Here is a 23,178-nt window from a genome sequence, read left to right as displayed (position 1 = left end):
TAAGAGTATATTACTCACAAGGTGCTTTTTACACTGAATAAAAAGATTATGGAATATGGTTGTGCACAACTGTGCCTTGTTTTCATCTTGATGTATTAAGTTCTGTCCATTGGCCTCAGATGATGAAGTTAAGGATCTATTAAGACACAGTTTGTAACTTTATCTTGTCCTTTGGGGCCTTTTTCCTCCCTTCAGAAAGTAATAATCCAGAGTATAATATCTCACTCCCTGCTTCTTAAGCCCTTTTGAAATACTCCAATTATGGCTCATTATCATGGTGAGTGGAGACGATGTTAAAGGAGTAGCACTGTGAACTATGTTTTATCATAATGAGGGGAGATAACTGCAGATAATAGGGGACTGTGACATCAGTTTCTCATAAGGCAATATGTTTGAGAGAAGATTTATTACTCTTTACTACTTGTGATTGTGAGTCAGCTGTGAGATTTTTCATTTTTGGTAGAATTTAACATTTTTTTCCACATTCCTGTCTGAGAAAGCTTGTATACAAGCTAGGTAGGTGTTTTGATCCATTTCCTTAGCTCGCTTTGCTGCTACAGTATCAGCCATGTATTGTGAATGAAACATCTCTATGCCTACTGCATCATGCTGTCACATGGGGCATCCTGTGTGGCTGTAACTCCCCTCCCAGAGGGATCTCATACACCCAGTGCTGGAGTGAGCGATGAGTGCACACATGCACCAGTGCGCCTGGTAATGCATCGCCACAAAGATCAAGAAAGGTCCCGTCTGAGGGCTTCATTCAACGCTGCAGTGCTTTGGGGGGAAATAGGCTGCACTGGTGGCTGATTTACACAATCAACACAAAGGAGATTGGCTTTTTTTCCCTTTCTTTCTCCATTCCCTCTTCTCTCTCCCACTCGTCTCCCTCTCCCTGTGCAGTTTTTGCTGTCTGAGGAGCACTGGTCCACGCAGTAAAAAGTCCCTGAATATTTTTAGCTCTCTGAAAAGTTGTTCTCCTTTGTGCTACATTTCCTGAGCTCTCCTGAGGTCCTGACAGGAGCAGTTAACATGAAATGATGGAGCTGTAGCTAAATGCCTAATTTGTACACATGGATGTGGAACTAACCAGCAAAGCAGGGAGAGCTGAGCAGACTGAGCCTCACTAGTGCAGCTGGTTGTTCCTCCAATTTGGTCAAAATAGCAAAAATTATTGTACAAACTATGTTGCACTTTTATACAAAAGCCGTATGACTAAATTCATATTTTATGTCTGTTAAATCAGAACCAGATCTCATCTGAACAAAATCCTGTAGCATGTGTGGGTAGGGTGTAAAGTTTAAGCTCGCTATGAAACTCCATAATCAAGATTTGCTTAATCATCCGTTATCAGGGCGGATGTCAAATTGTTGAATCTCAGCTCCTGTGCATAGCAAATGGGGAAGGGAGCAAATACCACAAGATGATCTTTTTGTAGTCAAATGTCTTGGGCCACACATCCTTTCTTTATATTTTACTTCCAAGGAGCCAGCCGTTCTTGTATTGAGCACTAGTTCTCCAAGGTATCTGAAGGTGGTTTTTTTTTTTTTTTAGCTTAAACTATGAAAAATGCAACACATAGCATGCTATGAAAGGGATAAAATTGTATGTTTACACCATCAAGTTGTTTTCCAAAGAGCTATTAGCTAAAAACCTAGCATATTTGTCAGCATGGCATGCAGTTTTTTCTTTTAAAATGTAGGGAAAGTGGACAAGAGGACAACAAAAGAAGTGGCAGATCTAAAAATCTATTGACAGAAGATGAACTGAAAATCTTGTCCTTAAGAAACCGCAAAAAAATAGAGTAAAGATCTGACGCAGGACCTGAGAGATGCTCTGGACCTTCAGTTGATCCATATACTATTACCCAAGGTCTCATCAGAAGTGGTCTCAGTAGAAGGGTCCTTGACAATGAGTAAAAAATGAGAAAAGCTGACCTAAACACACAAGGGAACACTATCTGTCATGGATTGGGCTCCCCAGAGGCAGAACCTCAAAGCCCAAGGAGGTATTTCTGAAGACTACCTAAAGAAATCACAATAATGTTTCAGACTGTGTTGATCAAAGGTGGTCATAACAAATATTGACTGTCAAGCTTGTTAGACCTGCATAAACTCTTATTTTTGTCTTATATTTTTATTTTGCTGCAAATGTTTCAATAAATCACAGCATCAGTTGTTCATTTTTCTAGCAAAATATAAAGAAATGAGGGGTGGCTCAAATGACTAACAGTCTTCCCTGTTTTGCACAGTACTGTATATTCAGGTGGATGAGGACTTGAAGATCAAGTACATGTTTAGAATAAGAATTTATTTTTTAGAGCAATGCAACACAGTTTACATTAATAATCTCACTTTGGACACTGCAGAAAGAGAGCCAACAGTAATGTATTCAACCAGCCAACATTGGTTACTTTATTGTTTATTATTTTCACAATAGGAAACTGCTGCTTTAGATTATAGCAGAAACACTGTAAAATTACAGTTCCATGCTGGAAAACCAATAAACAGTACTTTACTGTGATTTAACAGGAGAGATCGTTAGCCGCTAGAAGACGAAGCCACTTGATGGAGAACAGCTGTTCTACTCTAACACTGGCACTTGTAAAACTAGCTTTTAACCCCATGTCGACCGCTGTTAGATGGAATTCTGTTAAATTTAGTTCACAGTTCAACTTCAAAATACCTGCAAACCTAATTGCATTCTCTTTAACCTCAGCCGCTCTTTACGTTTCATGCTAATTAGCAAACATGAGCATGCTAGTAGGCTAATCTACTTAGAGAAGATGGTACCTTTTATTTAGCATACAAGTTAGACTACACTGAGCCACTAGTATGACTTGGGTTCCAGTTTTCCAAACATGAGATTTCTCTTCCACCTCATGTCTGCTATGCATGAAAGCTAAACATGAATAAAGATGAAGAGGAAAGAATGGGAGAGGAAATAGGTCTCATCAGAAATGATTCACTATGCTTGGACTAAAGCACCTCAGGCTGGGAATGCACCCAAATCTCTCATTTCACACACGCATCACACAGATAAAGACTAAAACATGCGCAGTTACACACTAAACACAAACAGGGAAAGAAAGAGATGAGAGGCTGGTGACAGTCACTGCTTAGAAATTCCCAGCGTTGACGCTTACTTTGTGTCAGTTATGAATTGCCTGCCCGAGGACAAATTCATACCGTATCTCATATGAAATATTTAGATACCATCTTTGAGAGGGGATAAGAAAAATAAACAAACGGGACAAAAAACAAAGCACTTCTTATCTTTCAGTATTGTAGCCTCTGATTTACTTCTTCATCTGTTGTATTTCCAGTTGAAGTTCAATATTTCGGGGCAAATGCATTAAATCTAATATTATCAAACAGAAATCTCAAGTCCACATATCCTGTGTGTGTCTAAGGTCTGGTCCCTTAACTTTTAACAGTCAAGCTGTACTATACAGGGAGCCCAGCTAATTCATTCCCAACAGTCTGGCAAACTGCCCACAGTTAGCACACAATGGACTACACTAATGTAATGGGTCTTATCTACTAGGCAGAGTGAACACAGAGAAGACTGTTGAACAAAATGGCCTGTAAATGCGGTTTATATTTAATTAAATGTAATCTTCTCTTTTTTTCATTTGCTCAATCAATCTCCTGGTAAAGTGATTTAGATGCTTATGATCGCGCTCCTGTCTATTGACTGGAAGGGCAGCTTTGAGGAGATGAACAATAGATGTGCTGTGTATACCGAAAGAGCACCGGGTCATGTTTATTCATAGGGGAGCCTTTAAAATAAATAACATACTTACATTTTACACATCACGCTGCAGCAGGCTTTATGATGCAGGAAGCTGACACTGCGTGTGATTTCTTTCTGTTTTAAGATACTTTTTGTAATCAGCCGAATAACTACTTCTGTTTATGTATCCCTTAAGATCACCTCCATCGCCCTTTTTTGTTTTGTTTTGTTTTAATTCACCCCTTTAATGCTAAGCCTCTAACTGCTATTGCAATTTCAGCAAAGCTGTGCAAGGCTGCAATTAAACCATGCTGCTGCAGCTGCTGCTGGTAGCTGTGTTCATTCAAGGCAATATCCTCCTGCCACACTCTCTTTTTAGATCACTGAGCTCCATAACATCAAGAACATTACCCGGATGCCACGGGAGACAAAAAAGCATGCTGTGGCGATCATCTTCTGTGACGACACGTCCAAGACATTCGCCTGCGAATCAGGTAAAAATCAAAATTACTATTTTTTTTTTCTCTAGCCACTTCGGAGCAAGGACAGCACCAATTTCAAGTGTCATTTCTTATAAATACGCCGGTAGGTGTAAGGTGAGGACTGGCGGCGTGGTTTTTTTGAAAAGTTTGACGAGAAGTGGAAGGAGAGTGAGAAGTGAGAGGTTGAAGGAGAAAGACAAATAGAATGAGTGAGATGAGGGAGGCAGCGGAGAACTGGAGTTTAGCCAAGTGATGCTCATTTGCCGCTATATTAAGAAGTGGGAGGATCTGTTCCGAAATATTGATTTTCATAGTGCAGGTATGAAAACTGATATCGGGCATAATTTGCGGCGTGTTTCAACTCAATTATAGACTGTAACAATACAGATTGTTTCTAATACGTGGATAGACAGCAAAGAAGGCTCTGGATCTGCACACGGATGTGTTTTTTGTGCAAAGCTGAAAGCAGGGGGTTAGGTAAGGTGGATGCACCTTACTTAACATCTTAACTCCACTCTTGCAGGTGTGCATTTGGAAATATTCGCATATGACATGGAGAGTTGTGAACTCATATCTTAACTCTCTCCTCTGCTAGATCAGTCCTCTCACACCACCGTATGAGTGTCTTTTTCCCCTTTTTTGACCATCAACCTTCCACATCTGATATCCTTCATTTCTCTTGCATCACATGATATCCACAAGTGTTAAATTTGTGGAAATTAGCAAAAATGTGGCATCCTGTAAATAAGAGGTTCAGGTTGTATCAGATTTAAATTTGGCATGCTGCCTATTTTCTACAGTGCAACAACAGTGAGTGTATGGATTTAAAAACTGGCATTTTTAAAGTGCAGTCATTTCTTAAGGCATTCATACAAATGTGCCAATAATTGGATGTTCACTGTTTTTTAAAAGCAAAGAGAAAAAGCAGATAATTAGGTCTCATGAAGCTCTCTTGATATTTTAGTTTTTTAAAAATAACCATTTTATGCCTCCATCTAAGCAGTACCGTGTTGTTTTGGTGTGCTGTTGAGGAAACACGGGATGGAACAAAGGAAAAATCATTTAAAATTCCTGACAGCTTTGGGTGCATCTGACAAATATGCACATAAGGAGAGATGAGCATGACCTGAAGAGATGAGAATCCTGTCAAGTGTGCCAACTCTTTAAATTCCACAGCCGAATGGGGCCTGACAGCACGTATACAAGTGGATATACATTTTGCATTTGTCTGGATAACGGCACCTTCTCCCGAAACAGGAAATACAAAGAAAGCTCGACTGTCTTTTGATTTGATTCTCACATATACTGTCACTCCAGCTTCATCTTGCCAGCACATCCATCCTTTTCCACAGCACACCTCCACACTGAGACATCCTCCCGCAACATCTCTTCATGCATGGCACATGGAGTTGCGAGGTTGCTTCTGTGCTGATGAACTGTTTGCTTAGCTGATTTTCCACTCACTGGCCTTAAAAAGTGTGGGAGTTTAGAGGCCAAGAAGGCCATGGCAACTGAATGAGAAAAGCTGAATCTGGGGAGGCATGAGGAAAGAGCTCAAATTCAGAGCTGCTGGTGCTGCCTGTAAATGTGTGGCTCCAAAGTTTCGCTTTTTTGTATGTGTGAATGAAGCGCTCCAGGCAGCAGCAGACCTTTCCTTCACCCTGCAGAGTAATGTAGATCTGTCCCATTGACAATGCTTGTCAGAGCTGAGCTGACAAACAGGTTGTCTTGCAATGGCGGCAAATACGCCAGGAAGACACGCCAATGTTCTCTCGCATTTTACACGAGTGCATGAGGATTTTTTCGTAAGCAAACACAGAAACATGGTAGAATTCCCACACTTGCACATGTGTCTCTGTACACATGAGTGGCCATAGTTACAAATCCCAGTGCTCTCCAGGGCCAGGGAGCTTCAGAAAGATAAACAACTCTGGCGTTTGCCTCATTTCGCACTTCAGTGACTTTCACCAAACGTTCATGTAAGACAATTGGAAATCTTCTGCACTGTAAACACAATTTTTCTGACTTAACAGGAAGGAAAATTGGTATTCACACGTAACACACTGCCACACAGACTTCCAGATTTGATTCATGAAATCATTTGTTTCCACTTAGCCTTAAATTAAAAAATCTGTCTCACAATAAATGTTCTGCTTCGTTTCTGACTTTCATCCGTAGCAGGCGCAACTTCTTCCACGCAGCTCATTTCCTTAATCCAAGATTGTTGTTTTGGAAGGAAACAATAATTGTCCTAATTCCCTAAATTTCTCAAAATTAGCCAACAATGCTCATTCACTGTGGCTCTATGTTACTAAACATAAATTTGGAAGTTAAAGCCCCAACACAAGACTCGTAACCCCGTGTGCCCCCAAAGGTGTCCTGCTAAGGCACCTTTGGAGACTATTAATACCACCTATACATTAAATATGAATACAGCTGGTTAGCTCACCTCATTACAGCATTTCAGGGAGTTATTGGATCAGATGATTCTGTGTAAAACCTCAGCGGCACTTAAAGCGGTACCTTAATTTGCTTTCTGTAGGAATGAAATAAAAAAGAAATGGTAAAAAAAGAGCCCTCAAATCTTAACTTCAGCATTTTGGATACATTCTTAATTTCTCATTGAGAGAGGGAGTAACAAGGGTTTGGAAAAAATAATAATGTCACGTTACTAAGGTGCTCATGTGCACACTTGTAAAGAGAGACGAGATCCTGGAGTTGCATTTCAATCAAATCCAAACATTTTGCACTTTAAAGGACTGTTTATGTAGGAATATAGAAGATGAATGTTGCATGTATAAAACAATGAAATGGAACAAAAAGCAGCAATTATTCCTTTAGTGGAAATTAAAATACCACGAGGGAAAAAGTCATTTACTCTGTGGCTCTGGACCTGCTGCGTCTCTGATTCACTCCTCCAACCAATTGTTGTTCCTTGTGAGTCATGCATCCACTTAACCTGCTAAACACACCCCAATCAGAGGCACTGCAGGGCGGTCCATTAGCCTTTTCAAAGTAAAAGCCATCTGATGTGTTACACATTCATGCTAATTTTGACAACCTTATTTTGGAAAATGCAAAATGATTGTAAACTGCCTTTCTACACTAAATATGACTCTATAGCCAGGTTATATGTTTGATTGCTTATTGTGGTGGAAACATCCACCCTAACTATGTCTGAAGGGAAAGAGAGTATAAAACTTAAAAAAAAAAAAGTTGAATTAATGTATTTCCTTTCCAGCTAACAAGCAAAATTCCTTCTCCAATTTGGGAAATAGCTTATTGATTACCTGAGTAGATTATCGCTAGTTTCAGATTTACTCTGGCCATATTGTTTTAGCTGTGCTACTTATATTTTATAGCCTTAGAGCTGAGTATTGGCAGATAATGGAGGAGAAACCCCGTCTTCATCTGGACAGAATCCACTGCCTTTTTTAATCTGCACCAAATCAATCAGACTGATCCCCCCCCCCCCCCCCCCCTTTCACTGTTTGCTGTACTGTTGCCTTGTGCATGTAACGCATTACTCCTGAAATTCCATGGATGGTTTATTTCGTATGTGTAACATGTACAGTATGTGTTGTCGTGTATGTGTGTGGTTAATGGTGGACATTCCTTTATGCTGTGCTACTGTGTGCAGAGCTGGATGCAGAGGAATGGTGTAAGCTGCTGTGCATGGAGTGCCTGGGCAGCCGTCTCAATGACATCAGCCTGGGAGAGCCAGACCTGTTAGCAGCGGGGGTGCAGCGGGAGCAGAACGGTGAGTGCCCAATTAGTCCCTGCTAACACGGGGCTAACACAGACAGCCATTCAGGGTCAATCTCGCTCACTCAGCCTGCCACCGAGCAGTTAGCTGATGCAGTCCAGGCCTTTATGTGTTAAAGCAACTAAGACCTCAGAGGGTTAGGTGAATGGAGAACAGCCGCTGTCCAATTAGGCCGGACTAATAATGGCCTTTTTCTTTTTTTTGCCAATACCTGATTCGATGTCCCATGTTACAGCCCATACTTACATTAGCACACACAAGGGTTCAACTTAAGACTTCAGAAGAGTGTGTGTGTGTGTGTGTGTGTGTGTGTGTGTGTGTGTGTGTGTGTGTGTGTGTGTGTGTGTGTGTGTGTGTGTGTGTGTGTGTGTGTGTGTGTGTGTGAGCGTGAGCACAGGTCAGTCACAGGCTGCGGCCGGGGCTCTGTTCCAGGCCTAATGAGAAGTGCTGTGCATCACTGGCTTCCCTCATAATGAAGCTTGTCACAGAGATGGATGAGATTATGGCTCCTAAAGCCATGTGAAAAAAATCTGCCTCCCCACATATTCCACTTACAGGAAATGAAAATGGAAAAGAGAGGAGACAACAGGGCTCTGCTATCACAGTGGAACTCATTCCCTGTGTAATTTGTAAAGTCGTGGAGGAAATCGAAAAGGCAACAGGCAAAAACGAGCAGTTTAAAGTCGAAAAAAGGGGGCGAGGAATTGAAAAGAACCTGCCGTCATTTCGACCCATTACATCCCGTTGCGGCTGCAGAGTGAAATTGTACTCCTCAACATGAACTTGGCTTCATTCGTTTACGGTATCAATACGAAACGTTTTGACTGTGCCGGGAGTGGGGAGCCAGTTGAACTGTAACACTCGCTCTCTCTTCAGCTGTGGCAGAAATCCTGCTGTTTGTTGCTCCTACAAAGCTTTCAGCAAAGTGTTATGGAGATTAACTGAACTCGTACCTCTCCGCTGCCTCTTTGAGTGAATGAAACAAAAGGCTTTAGCCTGCAATTTCAATTAGTAGCCCTCCCCAAACAGCAGGGGCTGATAATTAGATCAGAGTTCATTTTCACTGTCCCTAAAAATACGCCACACCATGACACTGCCATTCTCTATCCACTGCAGACTCATGGCTTATTTTGAATCATTAAGTGTAATTAGTGAGAACTAATTTAGATCATGGAGGACTCCCCCCCCACACTGTCTCTCTGACTCTCTCTGTCTGCCTGCCTCAGAGAAATGCTTTAATATGAATGGGCAGATCTGGCTCACTGATTCCGGTGCAGCTCACTGGATGGCCGGTTAGACCCACTGCAGTTGAAGTCAGTAAAGTACTGCTTAAAATGCCTTCTGCATCGTAGTTTTTCTCTACTTCTGCGATAGAAGCCATGTTCAGTAACCTTGCAATATTTCAATAATAATAATTCATAACCTTTTTAAAATTTAAACAAAACCGCAGCCCCCGACTAGTCACCTCATGTGGCTTATATTTTATCCACCCTCTAAAGCACCATTTGCTGTTGCGAATGACACAACCCACATCTACGCTCAGTTAAACCGCACTCTTCGCTGTGGGATCCCACCTTCAAGTAAGTCTGCTGTGAATTGTTTCAGAACGCTTCAACGTGTACCTAATGCCCACCCCCAACCTGGACATCTACGGGGAGTGCACCATGCAGATCACTCATGAAAACATCTATCTGTGGGACATTCACAACGCTCGCCTCAAACTCGTCATGTGGCCCCTCAGCTCCTTGCGCAGATACGGCAGAGACTCCACCTGGTTCACTTTCGAGTCCGGAAGGTGCGTGTGTGCGTACGTGCATGCAAATATTTCATGCCTGCTGTTGTCTTACGTGTGATTGAAATGTTAGCAGTGGGAGTGAAAAACTTAGTTTTGGAAAGGTTATAAAAACTTCAACAAAGCAACTTCGGATATCCGAAACATCCCAGGATATCAGCATTTGCCACAGAGCCCTTCAGGCGACGATGTGACAGGTGCCTCTGTGAGCGTGTGTCTGTGTTTGTGTACTGTATCTACTCACGCATGTGTTTATGTGTTTGACTCCAGCGGGCTATTATAGTGTCTCTCTCTCTGTAACTGAACAGTCAGCCATGCATATTTGTAGATCAGCAATCTGAGAGTGAGCGCGATCAAAGTGGGTCTCTGTGTGTGTGTTCCTGGCGCAGGATGTGTGACACAGGAGAGGGTTTGTTCACGTTCCAGACGCGGGAGGGGGAGATGATCTACCAGCGGGTCCACTCGGCCACGCTGGCCATTGCCCAGCAGCATGAGAGGATGATGGAGGAGATGGAGAAGAGCTCCCAGGTACATTTGTGCTTTTTTTTTTTCTCTCTCTCTTCCGTTGTTTATCTTATATCCACCAGCCACACTTGATAAGCCCGACAACTGCCTTCTTGTACCGCCAGCATAACAAGCGGCTAATAATCAATGCTGGTATCAACATGAAGTTGTTGTCGAAATAATTACGTATCACTAACATAGTGAGCTTCGCTTTCTGTAGTTAAAGCATCCTGCTGAAATTGATGCCAGAAGAAACACAAAGACTCCATCTGTGCACACACTTAGACACATATTACTGTAATTTAATAAAACACCTTTCTTCCTCTGGTATTTCTGCAGCTCTTTCCCTGCCTGTTTGAGGCTGATCTGAGGAGCATTTCATTGAGGCTTTTTGCAGAAAGCAGGCAATAGGTCATGATTTTCACACACACAACACACATTTCTCTCTAGGTACTGTATTGCCGCTTTGGACCAGGAGCCCTCTGACACCCCGCCGTCTTGGCCTCGGTTTCCTCCTTCCACCACAACATCATCCCGTGCGTTTCTTCCTTCCTCCCATCCTCCCTGCTATCGTCTGTATTCTTTATTTATGTAGGCCTGCCTAGTGTTTGATGAGCCTTGACCATATGGTCATGCTCCTGGACCCCACCATTTGGGAACTTTTCCAAATGCAGCTACCCTTAGCTCTATAAAATGTACGCTCAGCAACAGAAAACTGACCGCTCATGTAGCAGAATGGGGGAAATGGCATGTTTACTGCTGGGTAAATCCATATTTTTTTCAACACTTAATGTATTTCAAGCTGCTTTTTCTAGACGGGAGTCTTTGGTTTCATGTTGAACGCAAAAATATAAAACGCATCATTCCCTGGCAAAACAACACGGGGACCCCGAACGAGTGTTCATCTCACCCATGACGCAGCCATTCATAGCAGAAACATGCCATTCAGTCTCTAATATGCTGTATTACCCATGCTGTTTGTTTACTGACTATGCAGAGCAATATCACCTGTTGTGAGCGACTGACTGAGAGTGACAGAAAAGTGAGAGACACTGTATGCGTTCTCTGTCTGTTCCAGAGCCACTCCAGAGAGACGCTAACTAAGTCCATCTCCCTGCCACGCAGCGCCTACTGGCAGCACATCACGCGTCAGACCAGCGTGGGGGATCTGTACAGCTACCAAGGTACAAACAAGAAGTCACTAATTGTCATATGCACGGGTTGGGGTTTTGGCTCACCGGCAAGACTGAAAAACTGCTAATGAGGATTACACGACAGTTATGGCTTTAGCTTTTACCTCTGTGTATTTCAGCACTATATACTTTTACAAATATGTACTTTTTAAAGAAATTACTGTTTGTGTCTCGTGCATTGGCTGGTAGTTGCATTTATCTCATGTCTGGCATGCAAACTCAGCCTTATCTGATGCACATCTGATAAGCTTGAGTTCAAGAAAATGAAAGCAGATGAGTTCCACTCTGTGTAAGCACCAATGTTTATAGTCACAAACTCAACACAAGCGGGTGAGCTCTCTCCGCTTTGCTATTAAGATCTTTGGTAAAATGTTAGGCTCCTGTTGAGTTTAATCATACAGAAAAATTAGCCAACAATAATGGAAAATATCCAGATTTAGGTTCAAATTTGTCTTAAGGTAGTCAGATCATAATCTAAGCTATGAATAAATGTATTTATTTTTTTATATCTAGAGGAAATTCACAACCATATTCATCTCAAAGCGTGTCCTTTTGTCTTAAACAACAACTTACAAGTCGAGCTAGGAGTTTCTGTCTCCTGAGTCTGAGCTGGGAGCTGAGACTCTTCCTGTTTTCTTAATGACACAAATTATTTTTTATCGCATAATCACGAATTGCCTGCGCGCTATTGTTCTTGTCCGTATCTAATACATAAATGAGACTAGGTTGTAAAGAGAATGTGCACCCTTAGGATAATGGCATCAGTTAAAGCTAATTGGATTCAGGAGTGAAATCAATGAAACATGATATATGGTGTGAATCAGGGATATTAGAGACTTTTGATCTTAAATAGCAAATTTTTTATGAAGCTGGGGAATGTTACAAAGTTATCTTCTTTCTTCCACGCAAACAAAGTCAGTACAAATGGATATAATTTAGCTCTTTAGCTTCTCTCTAGAAGTGGATGCCTAAATAGATAACTTCAAAAGCTCAGAGACTTAAAAAAAGAAGCCCAAAAAAGGCTTTAGGTTAACATCTCTGTTCCACTTTGTGAATCTGCCGTATGCAAATCAAGCGGAAAGACTGCACGGTGTCCTTGGCAGAACGCAACAGAGCAAGTTGCTTAAAAAAGAACATCACTGCACACCTTAAGTTGCCACAAAGCTCCTTCATGCTGTACTGCACCTGAAAAATCTTTTGTGTGCTAATTAAACTAAGGTTAAATTGTTTGGGAAGAACACGTTGCACTATGTATAGCATGAAAAGGCCCTGCATGCCAACATGAAAACATCAAAAGGTGAACTGAAGCGAAAGGGGGGCATCGCGATTTGGATCTTCTTTGTCGCCTCGGGGATTGGACGGCTCGCCGTCATTGTGCGGAAAATGAATTCTCGAGTTTGTGAAGGTATCCTCCAGGATAATGTCATGTTGGCTGACCAGCTGAGGCTCGGGAGAAGAAGAAGCTGGGCGATGCAGTACAAACATTAAAGCAAATCTACTACAGGCTAAAATGTAACCCAGTGCACATACGCCCAGGAGAGCGGCTCACACCTGAATATTGAGAACACTCGATTGATTCTACATATGGATCTGATTATTCACCCATTCTCAGTTGATTCCTGTTCAATATTCTGTGCTTGGAAAAGAAAAAAAAAAAAATAGGCCTACGCAGGTTTTCAGTGTCAACCCAACTGTTGTGTTATCTCAGTCTAGAAACACAGCAGGAAAAAAAAGGCTTTGTGACTCACTCCATTGCCACGAGTTTGACGTGACTGTTTTGGGATGCGCAGCTGTCGGAAAAACACGGCGGCATTGATTAAAAAGGAATCGGCGAGCTTGGAGGTTTCCGGTGGATTTGACTATTTGAAACCTGTTCTTGATTTCCATCCCCGTTCACACCCTCCTAAGAATTTGACTGATGTTCTGAGCTCTCTGAGGATGTCTTTTTCTTTGATAACTAAAAGCAGAGACGCACAAGCATATCTAAATTACAGTATAAAAGACAAGAATGATTTGTGAAAGAAAGCACATTCGTGTTTGCGCACGTGTGCGAGTAAGCGAGAGCGTCTCGAACCGAGTGCATTAATAATGCAGCAGGTGGTCCGTATGCGTCCAAGCTCAGCCCTGTTTGTCCTCTGTGTGCACTTAATGTACACGTATACTTCAGAAGGAGTAAGAGAGTGTGTGTATGTGTGTGTGTTTAATGTCTAGATGTAGACCAGAGGCAGAAAGGTGATTAGTGAGCTGATGCGATTATGCTCTGTCCGTGGTATTAGTTGATTAGTAGACTTATCTGAGGATTATGGGCCTTTTGGCTTTCACTGATAGAGCTAAACAGAAAGCCAGGCTAAGATGGAAGTCGCTCTGACGTCATAATTTTCTTTTGAAAAGCTAAGGCTGGGGTGTTTTTTTTCTCTTTTTTTCATTATCATTTAATTGTGGCCGATAAGCTTAAAAGCAAAACGCAAGTCTTCCATTCCAAACATCAACATGTTTTTACTCATATACACTAAACGGAGAAGCTTCCACCTTGGGGTCATTATTTATAAGCTCAGTCACTGTAAAGTCTCCTTTTAAACTCTTCCTCTCCAAACTCTGGTGAGCAGAGGAGCTTCTCTCTCATCCATCACCTTGGCATATCCACTGGTCCTCCCACACTTTCTCTGCATGTCGGTCCACGTTTGGAACAACCCTCCACCTTCTCCTGCTCGTGCACATTCTGCTTTGCTATTATCTCTCCACCCTTTCCATGAATAAATTGAATGCATCAGTGTGTTTGAGGACGTTTGAGGTCTCGTCAGGCGAAGAGGACAACGAGGTTGTTCTGGGGAGTGACGGGAGTTTAAGTCCTGTTGCGACATGGGATGTTTGGGATGTCGGACGGGGCGGGGTGGCGATTCGCTTAACATGGGCGTAAGACATGGATGAGGACGGCCTCGCACATTAATTGCATTGATTCCTTATTGGCAGGCCTGCACCTCCCTGGAGGTCAAAGCATCCTTTCATTGACATGTTCCAAATTTGTTCAACTGGTTTTAACAATTGATTGCTACAGCCAGGTAACAAATTAAAGGAAAAATCAACATACAGTGTATAAGTAATTTGTTAGGTGACCCACTGACTCTCATGAAGGTCTCTGGAAGTCAGCTGGAGGAATGAACATCATTTTTCCTGAATCGCCCGTAAATGTTCAGCTGGATTAAGATCTGATAACTGTGAAGCCATAACATCTTTATGCTCATCACACCTGCTGTCCACTCTCTACATAGCTGGGTATAAATGTGTTCAAGCTTAGCAGCTTCATAATGATTTGATGCACTGACCCTTCTCTCTTGAAAATATTTACTCTCAAGACACATTTTGGAGCGACTGTTGACCCCCAAAATCTGAATGAAGCTGCAAACCATAATTCAGGGATAAATAATTTAAATCTTTACCACATCCAGTGGGATATTTATGATTATTTGGAACTTTAATTTGTCATTTGTTATCTATGAAATCATTTTACCAAAAAAAGAGTTTTTTACTAATAAAACTGGAAAAACTTTGAAGTGCAGGAAAAAATATTTATTAACATGTTGAGCACTTAAAAAAAACAAACAAACCAGTCACTGCACTCTTTGTCCCAGTGAATCAAATTAAAACTAGCCTGTACTTTTGTAACATATAGCAGTCGAATAGAAAAAGTGATGATAAAAAGGCTGGTTTCAGTTTAGTTTAAATTCTAGTTACTGATAAAGCGTGCTGGTAATCGTTTTTTTTATGTCCTTGTTAGATCTGTGCCGTAGGCATGCCCTCTTTAAACCCCACGCTTTGACCAAATATAAACCTAGCTAGAAATGTAATCACATGTTGCTATCGACGACAGGTATAAAAGCGGCGATACCAGTGGACTACATCATAGGCTCTATATATAGAGTGTAATTCAGGCATAAGCAGCAGCAGTAAAGGAAACAGGTCTGTCCACTGATAAATCATCTGTTTTCCTCCATGACCTTTTGAACTTGGAATCCATAAGTAGATGGACTCAGTACTACACATGTATGTGTATACATACAGCGTTACTGAGGTTCAGCAAATTTAAAACAATAATGCACTGAGTGATAGACCCAGAATGCAACGCACGTTTTAGTAACAAAAACAAAATCAGTGTGAAAAATCCACATTTTTTTTCCCCATTGGAAAGAACCATTTTAAGTGATGATGAATTAAAGGAAAATGTTTTTAGAAATTCTGTTCTTCGGTACCATAGTCGTATCAGAGAAATGGAGATGGGCACAAGAACTCCAGATGTGAGACCCCTGGAAGAAACCATGCTGGAAAAATGCCCCACAACAGGATTACAGAGCCACCAAATCCATTCATGGGGGGATCAGAACAAAACTGTCTTTGATTTGTTAACAAAATTCTTACTAAAAGAGGCCACTGCAGCAGACATGGCATCCACTACTTTGAGTAATCTGTTTTCAACCATCTATTCAACAGCTAAACACACAGCTTAGCTTGGTTGCGTCTTTATAAACAAAGGTTTGAATATGAATATGCAAAATACGGAACACGATTTATGATCCATATATATAACATGTAATCAGACTCTGATTGCATGCAAGGAACCAACCCTGTTGTTTCCCTGAATGCAGAAGAGCAAAGCAACAGTTAAATTTTCCATAATAACATCTTGAAACCTTTGGGGGGTTTCTTGCTTTTTTTTAAAGAATTATCTGCGTTCATGAACAATGGACAAGATATCTTGGCCGTGATATCTGCTGGCTACACCGGAAGCTCTGAAATGCTGGCACTCGTTCCAAGGGACTGAGTCATCAGACAATAGCCAATGGGTTCCCAGATTGCAGCTGACTCATTATGTAGTTATCACTGTTAATTAACAATATTTTTAAAAATCAGACTAAGTTGAAATCGGTGCCTAAAAATATCTTAGAAGCTCAAAACAGTCTGTCTTTCAGTACACAGACAGATTTAAACACCCTCAGTAGACATGGCTGCAGGTTGTGAGTTTTTCTTTTTTTAATAATTATGCTATTAGCTCCCAGAATAATAATTTGGATCCTAATATAGGTAGGAAGTCAGATTCTTGGACCATGATACAGCTGGCTGTGTCTGCTTCCTGGCTGTATCACTCTGTGCATGATGAATATCCAATCAGCACAGTCAATTTGCTGAGTCATGCTCGGGCTGCTTTCAAATACCCTGCGGGTCCGGTGGAATAATTAAGGAACACAGTCCCCCCCCCCCCCCCCCCCCGAGGTTTATTCACCTATTTGTTTATTTCTTTGTGTCAGTAAATGTGTGGACTTGGCAGTAAAAGTAGTGTCACTCTTTTATTCAAATATATTTAACATCTGCTTTTTACTGAGCTGGAATTGTCTCAAAAACACATCCCAAAAGCCTTGTTTGCTGTAACTGACAAAGATAATGCTAAAATGCATCTTGTTTAAAAGGAAAGAGAGCTTTTCATCCGTTTTCAACTAAATCCAGCCCCATCAAAGCATTCAGCTTTTTTAAATATGACCTTAGATTGGTGTTTTCATCTTCACAAGATACGTCATACTGAGACAGGTTATGGTTTATACCGCTGGTTTACTCTCTTTACTCTAATGTTATTCACTCTTTTGGGTTTCGGTGAAACTGCCGTGTCCTCCGAGTTTGCTGATGCAGAGGAAGTGCACTTTAAAGTTTCCGAGTTGAAAAAAAGCGAGGCGCCACACCTGTCGGAAATGGTTCAATTACCAACTCTAATACTGGGAAGGAAAGGGACGGGGATGCTTGTGTTTTGGCGTGTTCCCATTTTTGTGTGCGTGCGCGCGCATGTTTCGCCTGCACGCCGTCTTTCTCTCTCTCACGCCTGCATTTTATTGTGCTCTGTAGTTTAGTGATGTAGCATTAGCAATTCTAATGAAATAGAGAGCTGTACCCAGTTTGATCGGCCGGGTGCGATGCGAGGGGATTTTTTCCGAGAGGTAGCAAGTATCAAAGGGACAAGACGATAACCCCGTCTTATCTGCGACAGGCAACATGAAGTATTGTAGATGTATAGTAAATGCAAAAACTGAACCCCATGAAAAATTTATTGCAGGTAAAAGTTAGTTTCTTTCTTCTTGGTGGACGTCACCGCACATTATATGAATCAAAGCTTAAGTTAGCGACCTAGTCTCTAGGCTGGATCAGATTGATATTTTATCACTTACAGCCTGTCGTTACCCCAGCGGCTTTTTACTGCCCAGGAGACGCAGCCGTGCATGTTTGTGGTACGTTCAGCCCGGGTTTCTCTGGTTACAGCTGTTTCTAGGATGCCATCTGCGTTGTTGCACTTTAAGGAAAGAAGGTGGAGAAAGGTGCATGCGTGTGTCCACACACACGTGAAAAACGGCCTCTGTATCCGGCTCTGCTATTCTGTCAGTGTGTGAGAGGGCCCTCCCCTGCCTGTACTGTCTGCTCCGGCCCAGCAGCTGCCACCCCAGGCCAGATAGAATGACATGACCTTCCCTGGTAATGAAAAGGCACTGACAAATCACTGTCTGCTTCTCACAGGGATAGACGAAGAGAGGAGATGCTGACACCATCATCGCTCTCAGTGCTTTTTATTATTATTATTTTATTTATTTATCTTGTAAGAGTGTCTGCTTTACGAAAGCGTGGCTCTCGTCAGGGGTCTGGCACCGCACAACAAACACCACTGTTTACCACTGAGGAGATGATGAGATCCACTTTGCCCTCTCTGTCTGCTCTGGGCTCCCTGCCGCCCCCCACCTTTTTTTTTTCCCTCACCCAGTCTAAATTGGCCTTGGTTGAGGAGAAGGATTGTCTTGGCAAAGATGTGAAAAGGATATGCCTGGTTGCACACCAGTCGTTGCAGCAATCTATTAAGTACAACGCTGAGGAAAGACAAAGTGCACCCCCCTCCACCCCCTCATTTTAAAACTTGCAGTGGGTTTTTTTCCCCCCTTTTCCTACAGCATGGACACTGTTACATTTAAATCCTTAAGCTAGAGCCTTATGCTATTCTTTTCCTTCATTTCAGGGAGTGGTGGAAAGGAAAGACTAGCAGACAGAGGTGTGTATGTATGACTCACCTGTTATGGCTGATGCTGTGTTGGTCTCATCCTCACACCCACACAGGCCCCTCTGTGCTTCCTCCTGCAAGCTGTTCCCTGAACTCGCACAGGAAAAATGCCTTTTCTGTGTTTTCCCTTCTCAGTATCTTTCTTTAACTTGTGCATCTTTTCTTTTTTACATGCCTCCATTTTTTTAAAACAAGACTTCTGTCTCTGTGGTACTGATGTACGCTCACAATTGACATTGATTGCCAGGTTGACTGGGTCATGTTTTATATTCCGCGTTGTGGTGAAGTGGCAGCGTGTCTGATCCCAGTTCCCTTTGGGTACCATGATATCTGGTGCTGCTGGCTGTGCGCGTGGGTTCTGGTATGTGTGTGTTCTCTGTATAACAAATGGTTTGCACAGCTTAAAGTCATATCTGCTAAGAAGCATTTCAGCACCAATAACAGTTGTAAGAATCACGACTTTATCCATGCCCCTTGGGAATATTAAAAGAACAATCAAATTTTAATTTGTTAATCAAATTTCAATTAGCCTGCATAGGTGAATCTGAAATGCCTGAAAAATATTGACAGCAGCAACTTCTCCCAGCTGGCTATGTTAGCTGGCCCCGTGTATGCTGTAGGTTAGAGTTGATTACAGCGTTGTGTTAGGTTTCGCACCTCCTGCAATATTGATCATTGGCCACTTCCTCCTTGTTTGGTGCATGATCAGCAGCTTGCCAGCCACTTTATCCCCAACCTACCTCCGTGTGCACGTCTCCAAACCGCATTCTAATATATTATTAATGGCCCCGCGGTTGCACAAGAACAGCACTCCACCCACAAGTATCCATTACTCACTTTCAGTGCATTTTACCAACACAAACTGCACAACAAATTGGGCCAGTTAATTTAAATTAAGGTGGAGAGGGAGATGGCAGGGGACAGAGAGAGACGACAGCAGTCGAGGAGGATGAGAGGGCCGAATGAAGTTGTTTATCTGAGATGAAAGGTTGCTTTTATGTCACATCTGTTACTATTATACCTGTTAGGGTTTATAGATTTTGTATATCTGAAAAGGACCTTCAACTTCATCAAAGGGCTTTAAAAGATTGTTTTAGCAAAATTGAGAAGCGTCGTTCTTTAATCTCCATAAAGATATTTCCATGGACAGTAGCTAAGCAACAGTTGCACTATGACTATATAGTTTAAGAAACAATACTGTGTTGCAGTGGAGTTCCAGATAAATGAAGCAGATCGGCTAATTTTACTCCTCTTAACAAAAAAGAGGAAATAGAGAGGAAAAAAAAAGTGCTCACTTGAAGCTTTTCTTTCTCCCTCTCAAAGGAACGGGCCTGATGATGACTTTCATCCCGAGAGCACAGACCTTCCCCAGCTTTCTGTCTGATGAGCCTGAACAGGAGGAGAGCCAGCACCAGCGAGAGGCGCCGTCGCCCTCTAGTGGCTGTGAATCTAGTTGCAGCCTGAGACCCCTTCAATGACAGAGAATTGCTCCATCGACACTGGACTGAACACTTTACCCACTGCTTTAGAGAGGATGTAGAAATATGTATAGCGACATGTGTAATATATCATTTTATGGTGATAACTTACAGACAGTAGTGTCAACTGTAGAGCGATCGGTATGCGAAAAAATGATCTCGAGGAGGATTGTACCTATTTTTTTTGTGCGACGTGCGACAGCCGAAGTAGCTTCAAAGATTGTACCAAAAGGAAGAAAAAAAAAATCCTTTAACTGTCGTTTTCAAGTGTTTTATGTTGTCATTATCCTTTTAAAGCCAGCATGATTCTCCCCATCCCTGTTTTAAAGCACTACATCATACCTTACAAAACCTAAAAGCTACTAACACACCACAGCCCGCTGTAAACCAGTGTCAACTTTTATTACAAAACTCCTGAAATGCCATCAGGCTCGCTCCATTGATGTGCAGCCTCAGCAACCAATTCATGAGAAATTCCACCAGTTTTGACTCAAAATACTCCCACACTCGCTGCTTTGACCTTTTTTTTTCTTCTCAAGAATGTGAAACTGATCAATGCCTTACACGAAAGACGCTCGATGCTGACGCCAGTGATGGATCAGCTAAAGTCCTGAATGAATACAACTGGCAAAGGGAAATAGTCATTCAGATATGTGCTTGAAGGATGTAGTAATGGACCGTCATGTCAGAAATGATCCAATGTAACCTTCGCACAGCATCTGCTTTATTAAAACTGCCAACCTTACCTTTTCACCAGAGCAATTTGATTTTAATAGCCACCAAGCACGTCGTCGTCCGGTTCCTCTGAGGACTGGTTCATTTGCAAAAAGGTGTAAAGAGAGCGACCTGAGGGAGTAAGCTACGCAGAGCAGAGGTGATATTGGCATTTTGGGTCCAGGATGTGCTCTGTGGCAATTAAACATCATAACTACTTTTCATTCAACTTAATAACACAGTTTAATTTTGGGGAAAATAGATTAAAATCAGTGCATTTCTTTGAGAACATATACTTTGTTATAAAGTTACTCTACTGCCTGGCACTCCCATTTCACAAGCTCAGAAATCAATCTTCCAACTTCAGTATATTTGTCCAAAGCTTATAAAAGTCTGTTTTGCTTAAAAATGTTGGTATCACGTTGTCTCAACTTCAAACAAAGTTAGCTAAAATAATGATAAAAACTAGACTTTTGAAAAGAATTAAAAGTAGCTGAAATGGTTTTGTGAACTCATAGTTTTACTATTTGTTAGTTCAGTAAAAGCTGTGATGGATATTTTTATTGAGACTTTGAATGGCTACATGATGGTGAACAGCTGCCTTCAAAAAATGGGGTTTTGTTATACCTATGTCGATTTTTCTTAAATCTTGCCTTTCACATATTCCCGACACACACTGGTAATTAAAAAGACTAAAGGTCAAACCGAAACAAATGTACCCTAAACTACAGTGAAACATTCTCCGACAATAAAAACTGAACTGAAACAAGTAAACCCACTCTTAGCTCTATGAAGGAAACTGATTTTGTGTATCAGCACATTATTTCTTTCTTCATGGGTTTTTTTTTTTTGGTACAGAGGAAATGAAACAATGTAACAAGTTTGAAACAGTGAGGCTAATGTTTTTTGTTTCCAGGCTTTGTGATTGGCTGATGGCTTTGGAAACAGATCTACTCTTTTAAAGAAGACAAAAACAAAAAAAACGCCCATGCAGTTTCAAACCCAGCAGCCTAACAACTAACTACCCCTGCTAGTTCCCTGCAGCCCCCTTTTTCCATCCGCTTCCATTCCTCTCTGTAGCATGACGGAAACACTGCTGTGATTATGGTTTCTGCATCGTCCTCCTTGAGTAAGAAGTGCCTTCCGACACACAGACCGTGGATTGTGAGATCTAACCAAAGCAACGTCTTTGGGTTTTGAGTTTACCATTGCTGACCGGAAAGTTTACTTGGAATCTTCAAAACCGCTTTGCCACATTTCCTTTTTTCCCGGCTGTGAAATGCCATGTAACAGCATCAATACCGAGTATAACCTGTTAGCCGTGGGTGGCAATCACTAGACCCGAATTCATCTCTAAATATTTGTGGTGGTGTTTTTCATGCATCAAAATTATGACTTTTTTTTTTCTTGTTCATTCTCCAATACTGAAATTACAGCATTTTGTGGGTTAATCACAAAAGTTTCCAATGACAATCAGTTTTAGGCAACATGGGAGTCTCTCAGTGTCAAATGTAATCATTTTTAAAGGTGGGTTGTGTTTTTGTTGTTTGTTTTTTGGCACTGATGCTCTTTTGTCTTGGTTTTACATTTGAACAGTTTCTAAAGTACAAGCGCTTATTTTGTGTTTCGCTGTCGTCAATTTATTTTGTGCAAAATATTATATTAAAAAAAGAAAAACCGCAATCATGTAATTAATTTTATTAATTTAAGCCACAGATGATTGTTAGCCTGCATCACAGAGTCCACTGATACAGTTGCTGGCCACATTTAACTAAGCTGTTGTATAACTGAGTTGAGTCTTAGCTCCAGTATAGTAGTTCCATTGCACTGGCAGCTGTACTGAGAGGACTGGAGAAACTTCTAGTTGATTGTGTTTGTCATTTGCCGTTTTATTTTCGTTCACTGTAGCTATTCACTTGTTTGTAGAAGTGTCATGAAAAGTTGTTATCATTACTATATGATTGTGTTTGTGTCTGCCATGTTTTGTTCTCATAGATTATAATAGCACTTTTAATACATGAGTGTAGGCCTACAGTTTTCACTAAATGTACATATGTAATGTTTTTGATGATTAAAAAAAAAAGGTAATAAATTCAATGTTCTGCCATGTATCAGATTTTTTTTGCCCTTTATGCCATCAGGATTCTCATTAGGTACATGTAGCATTCTTTTACTTTTTATTCTTTACGCTTTAGTTAAGCTTTAGGGGAAAACAATATTGTAATGGGGAAAGTTTTGCAATAACACACAAGAGGAGTACAGTCATGTGAAAAAGAAAGCACCCCCTCTTTCAGTTCTAAGGTTTTACGTAGGAGGGATTAAAAAAAATCAGGTGGTACATAACAGGTCTTAAATTCGGGTAAATGCAACCTCAGATGAATCAGAAGGCACTGCATGTTACCCTGGCATATGTGTTGTTATTCATTCGATAAT

At 41.4% G+C, this 23,178-nt stretch overlaps 1 protein-coding gene across 2 annotated transcripts in view; it reads left to right on the top strand.

Annotated features, from left to right (window-relative positions):
• dok6 (docking protein 6) overlaps window positions 1–22,854 on the top strand; it is a 58,264-nt gene extending 35,410 nt beyond the window's left edge. Inside the window, exons 4-10 of one of the 2 annotated variants that reach the window (XM_026179448.2) lie at window positions 4,115–4,229; window positions 7,858–7,977; window positions 9,589–9,778; window positions 10,165–10,303; window positions 11,358–11,463; window positions 18,512–18,544; window positions 19,877–22,854. In XM_026179448.2, coding sequence (XP_026035233.1) covers window positions 4,115–4,229; window positions 7,858–7,977; window positions 9,589–9,778; window positions 10,165–10,303; window positions 11,358–11,463; window positions 18,512–18,544; window positions 19,877–20,031 — 858 coding nt within the window. In that variant the 3' untranslated portion in view covers window positions 20,032–22,854. The remainder of the gene's footprint in view (window positions 1–4,114; window positions 4,230–7,857; window positions 7,978–9,588; window positions 9,779–10,164; window positions 10,304–11,357; window positions 11,464–18,511; window positions 18,545–19,876) is intronic. The other variant, XM_026179449.2, reaches the window with a different exon arrangement.
• Window positions 22,855–23,178: the final 324 nt, after the last annotated feature.

Source organism: Astatotilapia calliptera, chromosome 9, assembly GCF_964374335.1.
Source record: "Astatotilapia calliptera chromosome 9, fAstCal68.1, whole genome shotgun sequence".
Taxonomy (NCBI): Eukaryota; Metazoa; Chordata; class Actinopteri; order Cichliformes; family Cichlidae; genus Astatotilapia; species Astatotilapia calliptera.
Note: the sequence above shows the minus strand (reverse complement) of the source record. Positions and strands in the feature narration are given on the sequence as shown.